Below are 16,001 nucleotides of genomic sequence, written 5' to 3'. Positions count from 1 at the left end.
ATAATATATATAATATATATAAATATATTATATTATAATATATTATAATAATATCTTAGATATACTCATCATATATATATAATATTATAATAATATAATATTAATATATATAAATATTTTAATATTTATATATATATATATATTATATATATATTAATATATAATATAATATAGTAATATATATAATATATATATGAATATATATATATATTATATATATATAATATAATAATATATAATAGATATAAGATCTTAAATTAATACTATATATAATATTTATAAATGGGTGAAGAATAGATATATATAATCTATAATAGATAATAACATAAATATCTATATATATAATATATATTATATATATATATAAGATATATAATAATAAATATATATAAATATATACTTATTAATAATAATTATATATATATAATCTATATATAATATAATATTATATATCTATAATTATATATATTAATATATATAATAATATATATTAATAATATATTATATATATAATAATATAATATATAATCTATATATATAAATATATAATATAATATATAATAATATATATATACATCAAGTATAATTATATACATATATATAATAATAATATATAATATAATAATATTATATATTATAATTATAATAATATATATATAATATAAAAATATATATATAATATATAAATATATATATATATATATATCTATAATATATAATAGAATATATTATAATAATAATATATAATATAGATAATATAAATATACTATAATAATATATATGCATATAATATAATCTATATAATAATATAATGTCTCTATAAATATATATATAATAATAATATATATAAATAATATCAATAACAAATATATATATTAATAATAATATATATTAATTATTACAAATAGATATATATATAATAATATACAATATTAATATATAATATAATTATATATAATTAATAATATATAATATAATTCATAATATTATATAATATTAATAATAATATAATATATATAATAATTATATATAAATAATAATATATCTATATATATATATAATATAATATATATATAGATATAATAATCATATATAATATCTATTATATAATATATAATATATATACAGTAATAATTATATATAATAATTTATATATATTTTATATATATATAATATAATAATATATAATATATTATAATCTATAATAATAAATAGATAAATAGATATATATATATATAATATATAATTATTAGATAATATAACTTAATAATATATCATATATTATTATATATAATAATATGATATATAATATATATATATATTATATAGATATAAAATAATTATAAGATATATATAATAATATATAATATAATTATATATATATATAAAATATATAGATATAATATAATTATATATAAACTATATATATATATATATTATATATAAATATATATATATAATAGAATTATATATATTATATATATAATATATATATATATATTAATAATATAATATATAATATATAATATATCTATATATATATATATATAGAAATATAATATATAATTAATTATCTATAGCTGTATATATATATAATATATATAATATATATATATAATAATAATTATATATAAAATATTACATATAATATATATATATATTATATTATTATATAATAATCTAATATATATTAATATATATAATATAATATTATAATATATATATATATATATATTATAGATATATTATATATATATATATATAAATATATATATATAATATATATATATATATAATATATATATATATAATATATTAATAGATAATCTATAATATAATAGATATATTAATTATTATAAATATAATATTATAGATATAATATATATAGATATATATACTATATATATAATAAATATATATAATATATATATTATAATAATAATATATATATAATTATAATATATTATATATAATATTGATCATTAATAATATATTAGAATTATATATAATATAGATAATAATATTAATATATATAGATATAATATATATATATATGTATATATATATATAATATATCTATATATATATATATATATATTATATACTATATATATATATATATATATATATATATATATATATATAGCATATATATATATATATAATATATAATATATAGCATATATATATATATATATATAGATATATATATATATATATATATATATTATATCTATATATATATATATATATATATATATACAGTGGTCCCCTGTATTCGGGGGGGATGCATACCTCCTATATTGTTAGTTGAAACTCAAGAAAAACCCACAAAAATTTTTATACCTGTTTTTTTTTTTATTTTTATCACAAAAGGTGTATTTTATCATTAAATTTATTAAAAAACAAGGAATTAGTGGATATTTCTCATAGAAAAATACCCCAAATGTTGAATTGTTTTCTGGCAAATAAGTGCAGGGAAACATTTCAGAGAGAAATCCGCGAATGTGTGAGTATGCGAATACGGGGGGTCCACGGGTGTATATATATATATATATATATATATATATATATATATATATATATATATATATATATATATATATATATATATATATATATAAAAATTATATGTTCCCGGGGTCTGGTTGTGTCATGATAATGTTGATATCCTGATAATCGATGGGTTTCTCTACATACTGTCTTTCTTGTCAAAACACACACTGTTCTTCACCTATCATTTATTGTCATGTGTCATACATCCTCAATCTAAATCCTACTTAATTCTTCCCTGGGTTTTCTAAGTAGTGTCCCTCTCAACTTCTGTCTCTTTTATCACCTTTACCTTTGAACAACAAAACTTTAAATTTTTTCCTATTTCTGCAGAACCTTTCTCTCATCCAGACATGCCCTACTAACTTTCACCACCTACCACAGTATTTTATTTATAATCCCACCAATTCATGGTGTCATTCCATTCTTCAACCTCTTCCCTTCCTTGTTGCCTCAACAGTCATTTTTCTTCCTACCCTTACCTTTCTACATGATGGACACTGCAAAATTGTATAACCCCATCTTCAGATTTAACATAGTTTCCACCCCCATGACTTTTTCCTTTGCCCATTTTTCATTTCATATTTTGTGTCTTATGCTCATCTCATTTCCCTGTCAAATGAACTTACTCTTAAGTACATTTGCAGGTGCATTTCATTCATTCTTCATTAACTTAAATATATATCTGCTTGAAATTTCTCTTCAACAAAATAATCCAATATACCTTCTGTCATTCCTCTACTCACTTGCATCCATCGGATTGCCTTACTACGTACTTTGTACCAACACACAATACTGTATAGCACTATATTCCATAACATTTTATCTTTCCCAAATATACTTACAACTATTCTTCTTTGGAAGCCATGTATTTCCACTTATCAATCCCCTTCTCAGCAACATTTTCACATGACCCAATCTATTTTTGTTTACACTAGAACTCCATGCATGCCAACAGTATTATCATTTTTTTCCCTCCTACTTTTCCAAATAAATTACCTAGTATAACCAACCTTCCTTTTATATAGGAATGGCATGGAATGTATAATTATGCCAAAGGCCAAGATCTGAATGGGGAATTGACAGTAGAAAGGTTTGAAAGGTGTAACAAATGTCAGGAGCATGACAATTACTGTGCATTACTTTATTGGTACTCAGTAGGTGTCTAAATAATATCTAGTACTTTCTCATCAGAAAAATCAGCGACGATATTTTCCTTTTCCACCACATCCAGGCACATTCTCTCTCTCTCTCTCTCTCTCTCTCTCTCTCTCTCTCTCTCTCTCTCTCTCTCTCTCTCTCTCCCCAGGGTCTGGGGCTGCAAACCCCATGCCCATTACATACCCTGTGAATAATGTGATAATGCTACTCGTGAATTTTCAAAGAAAGTTTGATAATTTATTCTTAGCTTGGGCATCAATAGAATAAAAGTATTTGCAAGAAGAAAGGATGATGTTTGAAATCTCTTGTGTATCACTGAAAAAGAATGAACAATACTATATACAAAACACCTATCTGCACCTTTTTTAACTTTCACAAAAAAATGTAGACTAATGTAGACAGATGTTGAATAGCTTTATTGTTACTTTCAGGTATGGAGAAGCTTCGCGTAATAGACCTGAGCTCTAATCAGCTGCGACGTCTAGAGGGGGTGCAGTTTCCCGAACTTCCACATTTGCGGAAGTTGGTTTTCACAGACAATAAAATCTCGTACATCCATAACTATGCATTTTTAAACTTGCATCTTCTGAAATCCTTGCGGTGAGTTTATTGAAACCTTGTGGTATAGTATTATATTAAGTCGATGTTTAATACTACATGTTCTAGATTGAGTTGCATAGGATAGTATAAATTAAATAATTTTGGAAGTAAGCAGTAGTAGTATTTTGGGTGACATTGCGGAGAAGAGAACTGTAGATCTATGATAAAATCAAGAAGTCTAATGGATGGTTGAAATGTAGTCAATAGCTGTCGACCTTTTTATAGAAGGCAAGGAATGATAGAATTGCAATTCATATGAGAAGAGTTACAAGGGTTAGAATGTCTCAAAGACTTGTTAGTCCATCCAAGGAGACATCTTGTTGCTCACTTATCTGTAGGAGCAGGTTTTACTGTGCATTCACAGTGTCTTAATGATTTGTCTAGCTTTCTTTTAAACTCTTCCACACTGTTGCTGTTTACAATTTCTGGTGGCAGTTTATTCAATGTGGCTCATATCTTGTATGTAAAGAAGTTCTGGAAGCAAAATAACTGGAGGTAAGGGCAAAGTATGTAATCTTTGAGAAATATAATCCATTTCAATACAGCTGCAGTAAGTGAAATACTCTTAAGATTGTGTAGTTGTTGAAAGGACATGAAAGGGCAAAGTACAAGCAGTCCCTGGTTATCAGTGGGGGTTCCTTTCTCAGCAGGGTGCTGGTAAGCGAAAACCGCCATTAACCGAACCTTGGCAATTCATAAATGGTACCAATATCTGGTTATTGGCACTAATAACTGGTTAATGGCACTTCTGTTAGGTATGTTATGGTGCCATAACTCTAGTATATAAGGCGCCGATAACCAGAACTCGACATGTTGCCATAAATCACCAATTTTATGGCACTATAGACAAGCACCCTAAAACTGGATCACCATTAACATTTATAATTGTGAGCGTGAGCTTACTTGAATTCCAGAACTCGCACCCTTTCACAAACAAGAGTACTTTCATTTCCCGACTTCCCCCATCATTATTGGTAAATTCATTTGTATACCCCTCATGAAAACATAAATGTGAATTTCGGGTAAAATACTCACTTGATTACACTGTAAATCTTAGGGCACACCTATACGACAAAACAGTTACTGTACAAAAATCAACACTTAAACTGTCAAATTTTCACACACACACACACATATATATATATTCAAACACACACACACACACACATATATATATAGTATATATATTTGAAACCCCAATAGTTAGAAGGCTGATATCTGCACCAAAATTATTTTGTCATACAAGAAATACACTCCAAAATTCACAATACAATCAGGTGAACGGAAATGCAACCTCCAGACTTCTATATTCCATCTAAAAGTCACACCTACACACCCTCATGCAAAACTTGCAAAGGAATTTGCCATGAATTTGCCAACAATTGTAAAGGGTATGATAATTCAGGAAATAAATGCAATTTAATTTATAAATGAATGAATTCTAGAATTCAAATATATATACATATATATATATATATATGTGTGTGTGTGTGTGTGTGTGTTTTATTACATACATAAATATGATACAAAAATCCAAAAAAGGAAAAGCATCAATTAATTTTCACAGAGCTTGAAATCTAAACATAAGGATGTTTATTAGTGTGTCAGATGAATTTCTCATTTTCTTCAGTGCACAACCAATTACGTATATCGTAGAAAACAGTTAGGTTTAGTGGGATACTGATGTAAATATTTCACTTTAGTATTTCTCTTGGCAAGTCATAGAATGTGCGACAATTTGCCACTCAGTGAACAAATATGTGAAAAAACATGACAAAAATTTTTCTTGCAATTATACTTCAGGACCTGTTTATTTAGACATTAACTCGTCTAAGTCCTTTATTAACTAAAATTCTAAAATTCCTCAAAAATGGCGTCGCCTATCGCCATGCCCCTTAAAACGAAACTCGGCGATTTATGGCGCCTATGGTGTCAAGTTTTGGTAAATGACGCCAATAACCAGTTAATTATGCTTCTGTTAGGTATGTTATGGTGCCATAACTTTATTATCGGCACCTTATGGTGCTGACAACCCAAACTTGGCCTGTTTAGGTGCCGATTTTATGGGGCTAGACAAGCACCATAAAACCAGATTGCCATTAACCAAGTCTGCCAATAACTGGGGACTGGCTGTAATTCTTTTCAATATAAAAAGTTTTCATATATATAGTGCATCTTTTTGTAATACATATGTACATCTTGTTTTTTCATTAGTCTCCTAACAATTGTTTCATAGTGCAGCTGCAAAGGTTTTCTACTTGTTATACCTTTAAAACCTTTTACTCTTAATTGCTTTTTCAGGGCTTAATGCCTGCATGGGATCCCAGTGCTTGGCCTAAATTTTATATTCCATTTCATTCCTCTTAAAAACTTTTGTAGGAGATCCTTGTACAATCCCATACTCTCACCAGTTTCCTGCAGTTGGCCAGCCTTTCACACTGAGGCAACTTGTGGTGCAGAGATGCAGATCTCTTGGTTTTGGCAGAGATTTCCATGCTTTGAAGGAGTTGCAATCTGCCTTGCCTTCCTTGAGAGCTATGAACCTCCAGAATGTGACATAACTGTATGCTAAGAAGCCTCTCTTGACCACCATTAGAGCCCCTGAGGAGAGTGCCAGACACCAGATTGCTGTTATCTCTTCCAAAGTTTATGCAGGCTTTGTGAAGTGACGTAGACCATATACCACGGATGAGAGCTCACGAAGTTGGGAGCATTGCTCTATCCCTAGTGTTGAGGAGGAATTTTGTTATGCCATGAGTAATGAGGACAGGTGTGTGGCACTACCAATGGGATGTCACCCTCAAGTCCTTAGATGCATTTTCCATAGGCAAATGGCAGCTGTACACTTTAATTACCATAGCATCTCAGCTAAGTTTGTGGTGGAGTGAGTGGTTGCTTTCCCTCCATCTGATTCCTCCTTACAACATGTGCTGTATTTATTCACGTCAGCCAGGCCAGACACAGTAGAGATACTTAACTATATCACTGTGCTGGTCTGATTCATTCATTACAAGGTCTCCATGAGGTGGTACAGATTTCTTCAGTCATGATGTTTATGGTTCTAGTTAGGCAGCTTATAATAGATAATGTGTTTCCTTCATCATTGTAAGGAGATTTTTTCTGTATTCTAGTGACAAATGGCAGCATTTGATTTCCAACTTACAGGATAATCTCAGAACCTTCAGTAACCATCAAAATGCCACAAAGAGAGGTTTCTCCCAATTAGGAGGTATTATAGAGGCTTCATGCAATAATTACAATGATATTAGTTCTGATATTGACAATAGTGAATATGGTGATGTTTATTTTATCATAGTTATAGACAAACCTACCTTGGATAATTTTTTGACTTCAGGTTTTTTCAAAGATGATCATGAAACACAGAAAATGACAGAGGAGGAAGGAGTTTTGTTAAGCACCTGAGGTGATGTGAGCAAAAAAAAGAAAATGCGATAAAATTTGCGAATGAAAGACTGTCGAAGATTTAGGTTGTAAAATGTAAAAAAAATGGTGTTTGAAATTTTTATTGGTGATAAATTCACATTTTCTACAGAATGCCAAGTCTGTCTGATTTTTTTGTGAAGTTTTTCTAGATGAAATTTTTGGCTAAGAGGGTTTGCAAACTGAATAACAAAATTGGTATTTGACTCAATGCATTGAGAGGTATCACACTGAAATTAATTGCAAATAAAAGGTACATAAAGTATTTAAATATTTATCTACATACAGTGGATTCCCATATTCGCAGGGAATGGGTACCCCAGGCGCGAATAGCTCAAATCTGCGAATACTTAAAACCATTAAAAATGCTTAGAACTGCCTTTTTGATGTTCAAACACAACAAAAATCCTCTAAAAATACTTAGTTTGAGTATTCTAAGTCTTATCATAAAAAGTGCATTTAGTCACAAAAATGGTATGAAAATACAGTACTAATTTGTGAATATTTATCTGTGAAAAATACTGCAAATAGGCGAGTCTGCGAATAGCAAGGGTTGACTGATAAGATTAATGAAAATAACAAAGGATTGAAGTATAACATTAATGAAAATAACAAAGGATTGAGATATGTATATACAAATATGAAAGGGAGAAAATTAGTCAGTTATATGACTAGCAGGACACTGATCTCGACACTGGTGGCGATAACAGGTGCACAGTGAAAGGGTTGACAGAGTGAACTATATAATTAGTTGGTATATGTGACTGCTTCTGCTGCTCCTTAAAAAAGGGGGCTTCTGTTTGGGTTAATTAGTGATACTGTGCACCTTCCAGTGGTTCTCCCTTACTCTGTTTTTCCATAGAGTGAGGCACTAGCCACACTCTTGCATGGGGTCCAGCCTTCCTGACCATCACCTATGTGGCGACAGAAGGGAGGAGGATACTAGAGCTCCTTTCCTCTCCTTACCTACATGATTGGGAAGTTGACATCTCAAGGTGGCACATCAACAATCATGATTTTGAGGCAATTCCTCCAGGATAAATCTTAATGTAAAGATGAGAGTTTGTATCCTCAAAGCATCAAATAACAAATTTTAAGATAATTTGCACTTTCCTATATTTACAAACCCGAATCTTTATGTTCCTAAATCCCATCTCTAGCACTGAGAAAGATCCATATAGACTTGGGTATGTACAAGACGCTCCTCTACTTGCAAACGAGTTGTTCTGAATGGCTGTTTGTAAGTTCAGCTTCATATACAAATAGTCAATACATACAGTACTATTTGTTTTTTTCACACTAAAACCCAATACTTGAGCTGTTACTGTATTTTGTAGAGTATTTTATTAAGATACTAATACAGTAAATGTAAAAATACATGTAGTTTTCTTATCTTTGAAACTGGTGTCATAAGCTTGTCGTGATGGATGATGAAAGGGGGGTTGGTGTGAAATTAATACAGGGGTGACAGGTCATCAACGTCTTCATCAACTTCTGCTTTCTTCGCCAAGGATTTCTTCATCACTTCCCTCTTCATTTAGGGAGGAAGCTGTCATTGGAGGTGAGGAGGCTCTTGAAGTTGAAGGACCTGGGGAAGCTCTTGAGGTTGTTGAAGGCACTGGTTTAAGGAATTTATCTATGAAAGTTTTCTTTGTTTTTCTTTTCTTTTAATATTATATGATACTATAACACTGGAAAGTATCATTAACTATTGTTGCTACTTTTTGATTATCTATCAACATTGGAGTCCTGATTCTCAAAAGTCAACACTTTTTCTAGAAGAGAAAACCCCCTCGGCCCTCAATTTTGTTTCAAACTTCTGTATGGGAACAAGTTCTTCTTCATGTTCTTCCATTTTTGCTGTTCTTCCAGTTCCATCAAGGTTTTAACTTTTCACGTATGTAAAAAGACTGTTAATGATTCCCTTTTCCTCCTATTCTTGATTAAACCCTCTGAAGTTATATTCAAGCTGTGGGCATAAGGCCTTCCATACTCCATCATGTTGTAACCTTTCCAGAAGTCACCTAAGGTTACATCTGCATAATTTATCTCATTTAACACTTGCCTATATGTATGGTGTGTGTGGTATTTTTTAAAAATGTGCTATTATGCCCTGATCCATTGGCAGAATGAATGAAGTTGTCTTAGATGGTAAATAAACAACTTGAACATCAGATGGAAATGTTAAGTGTGGTGGGTGACGAGGGGCATTGTCCAAAATTAAGAGCCTTTAATGGAATGTTATTCTCTCTACAGTATACAGCTTGACTTTGGGGATAAAGTGTTGGAAAAACCATTCCTCAAATACAGATTACATGTAGAGAACTTTTTGTGATATTTTTCAGTGCCCTTGGATTTGCTGCCCAATACATGTGGAGAAGTTTCAGCTTCATGTCTCCCAAATAATTACCTTCAAGCAGTAACGTTATCCTAGCCTTCGCCGCCTCAAATCCTGGCATAGTCTTCTCCTCATGGCTGATGTTTGCTTCTGGCATTTTTTTCATGAAAAAGCCTCTCTCATCTTCATTAAAATTTGCTTAGGATTTTAACCTCCCTTACCTGTGATTTCCTCGAGTACCCCAGGGAATTTTCCGGCTGTTGCTTTGTTGGCGCTCACTGCCTTACCGCTTACGGACATGCGGTGAAAGTTGGCCCTTTTTTTGAAACTATTGAAATCATTCATGACTTGCAGCAAATGTTTAATGTTCAGCTCTTTTACCAGCCTTAGTCTTCAATTCATTGAAAAGGCTTCCTGAATCAGCATGAGGCTAAGCGGTACAGACCTTTCTTTGGTGTTCCATCCAGATACCCAGAAGTTTTTCCATTTCTTCTATCACCCTCCCCCTTCTCTGACTTTTAATTGTTGACTGCATTGGCGCAATACTTTTCATGTGTTCCATAATTTTGTCATTGGTCTTTGAAATTGTGCCGATGATTGAGCAATTCATCTTATAATGATGCGCTATGTCAACTATTTTTTCACCACTTTTTAACTTCTTTACTATAGCCACTTTAGTTTCCATTTGAGATGGCTTGCTTCTTTTTAGCACTACCACTTTTATCAGTGGCCTTGTGCTTGCCATTAGCCATGACATATTAATGGATGTGGTAAATATTTCACAATAAAACTGCATGAATGAATCACTGCACAGGAGATGAAGTCTTAGCACTAGTGTAGATACAAAGAAACTGGGATGTATAGTGGGTGTTGGCTACAGTGCTGTCCAGTGTGGGTAGCAGCAGAAATTGTAACTAATATGAGGCAGGCCCTCGCAACAAAATTTGCACCAGTGGGTCGCGGCCAGGAGTGCCAAGATCAAAATTTTAATATATGAGCATGGATGTTCCTAAGCAGAGGTGTGTGTGTAGCTATGTCTAGGAAAATTGTAAATTATATTTTTTGTCATATTTACATTTATTATATAGAGCAAATTATTTGTGGAAATTGACTAAATATCAAGGGCCCCAAGTATAGTACTATTAAGAACATATTTTTTTTTTTTTGTATTCTGAACGTGACCAAATGACCTATACAATAGTACATAATGTAGTATCTATTTTCAAATTTTCTTTTTTTTGTTGTAGTGACTGAAACTTAATTGATATTCGAGACAGGTTGTCTGGTAATCTTTTGAAGCTAGTCCAGCCTGATCTATTCATTAACAACACTGAACTTTTAGAGCTTGAGTTACACGACAACCCATGGGAATGCGACTGTCATTTAAAAAACCTTGTCCGTTGGGTTAAGCAGAAGTCTCTTTTGCAGGTGAGTTTTATTTATGTATGTTGAAAGGCCTTTGAAAGAATTGATGCTTTGTGAATTTTTTAAGTGCCCTGAGATATTTTATTGAATAGCAAGACCATACAGTAGTATCCATCATAAGGAGGCATATACTTTTCACTCATGGGAAATCTCAAATTCTTCCTTTCTTATCGTACAGTCTTATGTTGAAATGGTTGTTATATCCAAACTACAGTGTAACAGCTGTCTGAATCTGATTGGGTATGATAAATTTTCAGATTTTTTTTATTACCTAATAGATTTAATAAGCATTTGTAATGCATTATGTAAAACTTGGACAGTAGGACAGTAGAAATATAAATATGTGCCTTTTATTTTATATTAGATGTACTGTATATATACATATATATATTTTACAGGAACATGTGACATGCCACTCCCCAGAGAGAGTTTCAGGACGAAAGTTAGAAAGCATTGCAGAAAATGAGCTAGCCTGTCGACCAGAATTGGTACTAGCACAAACAGAGGTCCCTGTTGTTCCTGGCCAGAATGCCTCTTTAACCTGTCGAGCAATAGGTGATCCTTTACCAAACATTAAATGGGTTTTAAATGGACGAGTCCTTACAAACATGTCAGTCATACCTTATTCTCAACCTGAGCAAAGATATGTTTTGAATGAAGTGGTAGAAGGAGGTGAACGATGGTCTCAGCTGACCATAACAAATGTAGCTGAGCATGATTTAACCTTTTATACCTGTGTTGCAGACAACTTAGCAGGATTAGTTGAACAAAATGTTTCTCTAATTGCAGCAGCACCAACCACAACTGGAGCCATTTCCCCAAAGTCAACATTAGATTTGTATATCATTATTGCAATAGCTACAGGGGGAGTCATTGTACTTATTGTTATTATAACCTTAATTTGTTGTTGCTTAAAGAAAAGGAAGCACAGAGAACACAAATCACATACCAAAGTGAATGGGAGTGCAAGTGGGAGTCTCATTGAACATCAGAATGTTATGATTGTCAATCCTGTTGAAAAACCACCTCGCAATTACAGTAAATTACCGCAGACTGAAGTGGAAATGCCGACGATAAATTCTGAAGCAGGGGCACACACAAGTTATGATGATGTAGACTATCCAGATGTAGGGCCATTACCACGTCAGAAACATCTTCCAACCCTGGAAGAGGAGGTTGATGATGATCTTCCTTCCCAAGATACTACACTCCCTCTTGAAAGCACAGCAACTCCTTCGCATAGCATAATTGCCGATTACATGGGCCATTATCCTGATCTTTTAGATATGACCCGTCCCCGTGCTGTGTCCCCAACTCAGTTATCGTACCATTCTTTAGTAGCCCCACAGTTCACTACTCCTGGTGAGTGGCGTTACAGTTACGTTCATCCAGCTGAATATTCTCAGTACCCTGTGGCATATGTAGCTCCACAAATACAACCACGACCAGGATATGTGACTCTGCCACGGAGACATCGTTCGCCATCATGGGCTGGCCAGACAACTGCAGAACAAGAGTCTCTTGTTAGACCACAAGAAGATGGCAAAGTGCTTTTTGATCCAGTTTATGATACACTTGGACCACGGACCACTGCAGATGGTACATCCCGCACAGATCTCACCCGCCCAACCTTACATGCAGCCGAACCATTCACTCCTCATACTCCACAGTCTCCAAACTCCCCACCTCTTCCACCATACTATACTCCTGTAAGTTCAAGTGAAAATTCAAGTCACTTCCAGTCACGAAATCATAGTTCTACATTACCTCGCTCTACACCAAATTTGTTAGATAATAGTGGGAGCTTAAGTCTTCCATATCATGACCCTTCTCAGATCCACTTAGCCCAATGTTCCCCTACGCCGTCCAATGCTAGCACTGTACATGCTGCCTCTCCAGCATATAAATCAGTTGCCAAGCACTCACAAGTTAACAGCAAAGGTGGTGCACCTTCAAAATTGCCAGCAAAGTCAAGAGACGAGTCTTCTATAAATGGTTCACTGCACAATAACAACTTGAGTAATAAATCTGATGCAAATTTAAGTGATGTGAATCTTGGAACCCCTGGTCCGGCTGTTGTGGTGTCCTCTGGAAAAAAAGTACCACCTAAGCCACCACCAAAGCCAAGTGGTAAGCGGTTATCAGTGTCATCAAATGGAGATTCTAAGAAATCATCTGTTGTTGTTGGTGAAAGTGGTAGAGTCTTCCAAGATGAAGGACCAGATGGCACAGAAGTTTGAAAAGTTTTGGTGCCATTGTGTTTTAGTGTAAACAACACTTGAAAATATGTTGTTGCATATATTCAAGAATGGTTTGCTTCATCAGTATTAAACACTGAATTATCAAAGAAGTTAAGTAGACTACTGGTGTATCAAAATATGCCAAGAAATGTGATAAAGCTTTAGAGAAGAAACCACCTTTTTTTCTCTTTTTTTTACAGTTTATGTGAGTGAAAAATGCTTTTTACATTGATTTTTAAGCCTTCTAGTATTTTGGACGGCATTACGTTAAGGCACCTAAACTTACATTTTTGTAAATAATTAACTGATTTAATGGGTTTTAGAATCTAGAACCCGAACAGTTTCAAGTGAATGAGTTGCAGCAGTTGGCATTTAGTGGACAATGTTCAACTTAAACCATTGTCAGTTTGTGTAAACAAGATATATATATATATATGTTGTTTTTAGATGGAGTTTGGAAAGTGTTGAATATATATTGTATTTTCATATCAAAAAGTATAGTATAGTAGGTCCAAATTTTTGTATGTTCATATTTATTGATAAAATCTTGTGAATATTTCAGGGATGAGAAAGCATCAGTGCACACTGGGAAGTGTCCTTAGGATTTGGCAAATCAGTTGCAAGTGCAATAATGTTTTTATACTTGAATAACTTGGAATATTCAAGGGTTACTGAGCCAAATTGCTCTCAGGTCATGGCTTTCTTTTAAAGCAAAATAAAGTATACTTTTCCTTTTGTATGCTAAGATACAAAATAAAAAAGTATTTTGATGAGTTTGATTGGAGATACTGAAGCTAAAATATCAGTGTAACTTTTAGTTTTATACTTTAAATGTGAAATTATTTTTTAAGTTACATGCTTAACAATTGTTTGTGCTGTGTTAAGCATGCTATATGCAAAGTACAAAGAAGTTTTGAATTTAAAAATTTGTTTACTTTTAACTCAACTGATCATGATAATATTTACAAGTTCAGTATTTTGTTTTAATGCACAAAAAAGTATTGTCTTCCACTGTTGGTGACTGACCAATTAGTAATTTATATGCCACAACCTTTTTCATTTACACTGGCAGAAAAATGTTCTTTGAATCTTGAGTTGATTTAAGTCTTATGAAAAGAGATAATTTTTTATTGACCGTCACTTATAACTCAAATGTTTTCACATCTTTGCATTTGACAAAAAAAAGCAGCATACTGGGTCCTAAACAATGAGCTTGCAAGCTACTTTGAGCTTTTTGACTTGAGTGATTTATTGGATATAGTTTTGCTATCTCCTTTGGATGGTGATATTGCACCATTGTGATTTAACTTGTAAAGAAACTTGAGACATTATGCACTGGCACCTTCTTAGCCTGTTTAATGAACAAAGATTCTCTGCATTACCTGCAGTAATCTGATCCTTTAAATCTTGTAAAATGTTCTTAAATCTTCCACAATTGAAATTGTCTCATACAGTGGTTAGACATTTTCAATAATGCAGGTTTCCAGTTCATACATTATATGTAAAGACAAGTTTCATTTGTGTGATATTGCTAAATATATATTGAATTGCTCATATGAATTTCCTTTCCTCTGCTTAAATGTTTTTCCTATTCATATAAATCAATTTTACTTGGAATATCACATTTTTTGTTTCAATTAACAGATGCAGTAAAATCAAAAAGAGGAGGTCACATTACATTTTTCTCCCACTAGTAACTCGCTGCTGGAATTGACCATTAAAACTTGGTAACAAGGTTCTTAAGGAGCCAGCACTTTTCCTTCAGCATAAGGGACTACAGACTGTGAGGGTGGATGAGATAGGAATATGATAAGAGACTCATTCCTTAGGTAGGAGGGTCAGCTAACTGGTAAGTTGAATCTCCACCCTCTATGTCCAGTTAAGTTACCAGTCAATAGTAAGCAGGAGACAAGTAACCACCTATACCTTTCGACGTAGGGATGTTTGATTGATAGGACCCTTAGCCAGAGTGAGATTTGTCTAAACCATTTAACTTTCAGATATTATTGAAGAATCAAGTGTTGCCCTATAGATTGGATAACAGGTCAGAAAACAGCTGAAAAAAATGCTCACACATTCTCTCTCCTTTTAAAAGGGAAAGCAGAGGGCCTCAGATCTTAAGAGCCAAAAGTTCTAAGATTATGAATTGTCAAGCCCCATGAGAACCAGTAAAATATAAAAGCTTATGCTATTCCTCAATACATACCTTACATTGAGGCTATGACAGCAGAACAAGTCTTGAA

The 16,001-nt window shown here is 31.9% G+C and overlaps 1 protein-coding gene across 1 annotated transcript in view; it reads left to right on the top strand.

The window, feature by feature from the left end:
* The window catches only part of LOC135202572 (uncharacterized), a 109,652-nt gene extending 94,342 nt beyond the window's left edge, over positions 1–15,310 (top strand). The window contains exons 6-8 of the mRNA XM_064232070.1: positions 4,146–4,314; positions 11,371–11,521; positions 11,917–15,310. Of these exons, the coding sequence (XP_064088140.1) occupies positions 4,146–4,314; positions 11,371–11,521; positions 11,917–13,758 (2,162 nt within the window). The 3' untranslated portion in view covers positions 13,759–15,310. The remainder of the gene's footprint in view (positions 1–4,145; positions 4,315–11,370; positions 11,522–11,916) is intronic.
* The last annotated feature ends 691 nt before the right edge of the window (positions 15,311–16,001 follow it).

The sequence above is a fragment of the Macrobrachium nipponense genome, chromosome 30 (genome assembly GCF_015104395.2).
Source record: "Macrobrachium nipponense isolate FS-2020 chromosome 30, ASM1510439v2, whole genome shotgun sequence".
Lineage (NCBI taxonomy): Eukaryota > Metazoa > Arthropoda > Malacostraca > Decapoda > Palaemonidae > Macrobrachium > Macrobrachium nipponense.
The sequence above is the reverse complement of the archived record's forward strand: the minus strand, read 5'-3'. Positions and strand labels throughout refer to the sequence as shown.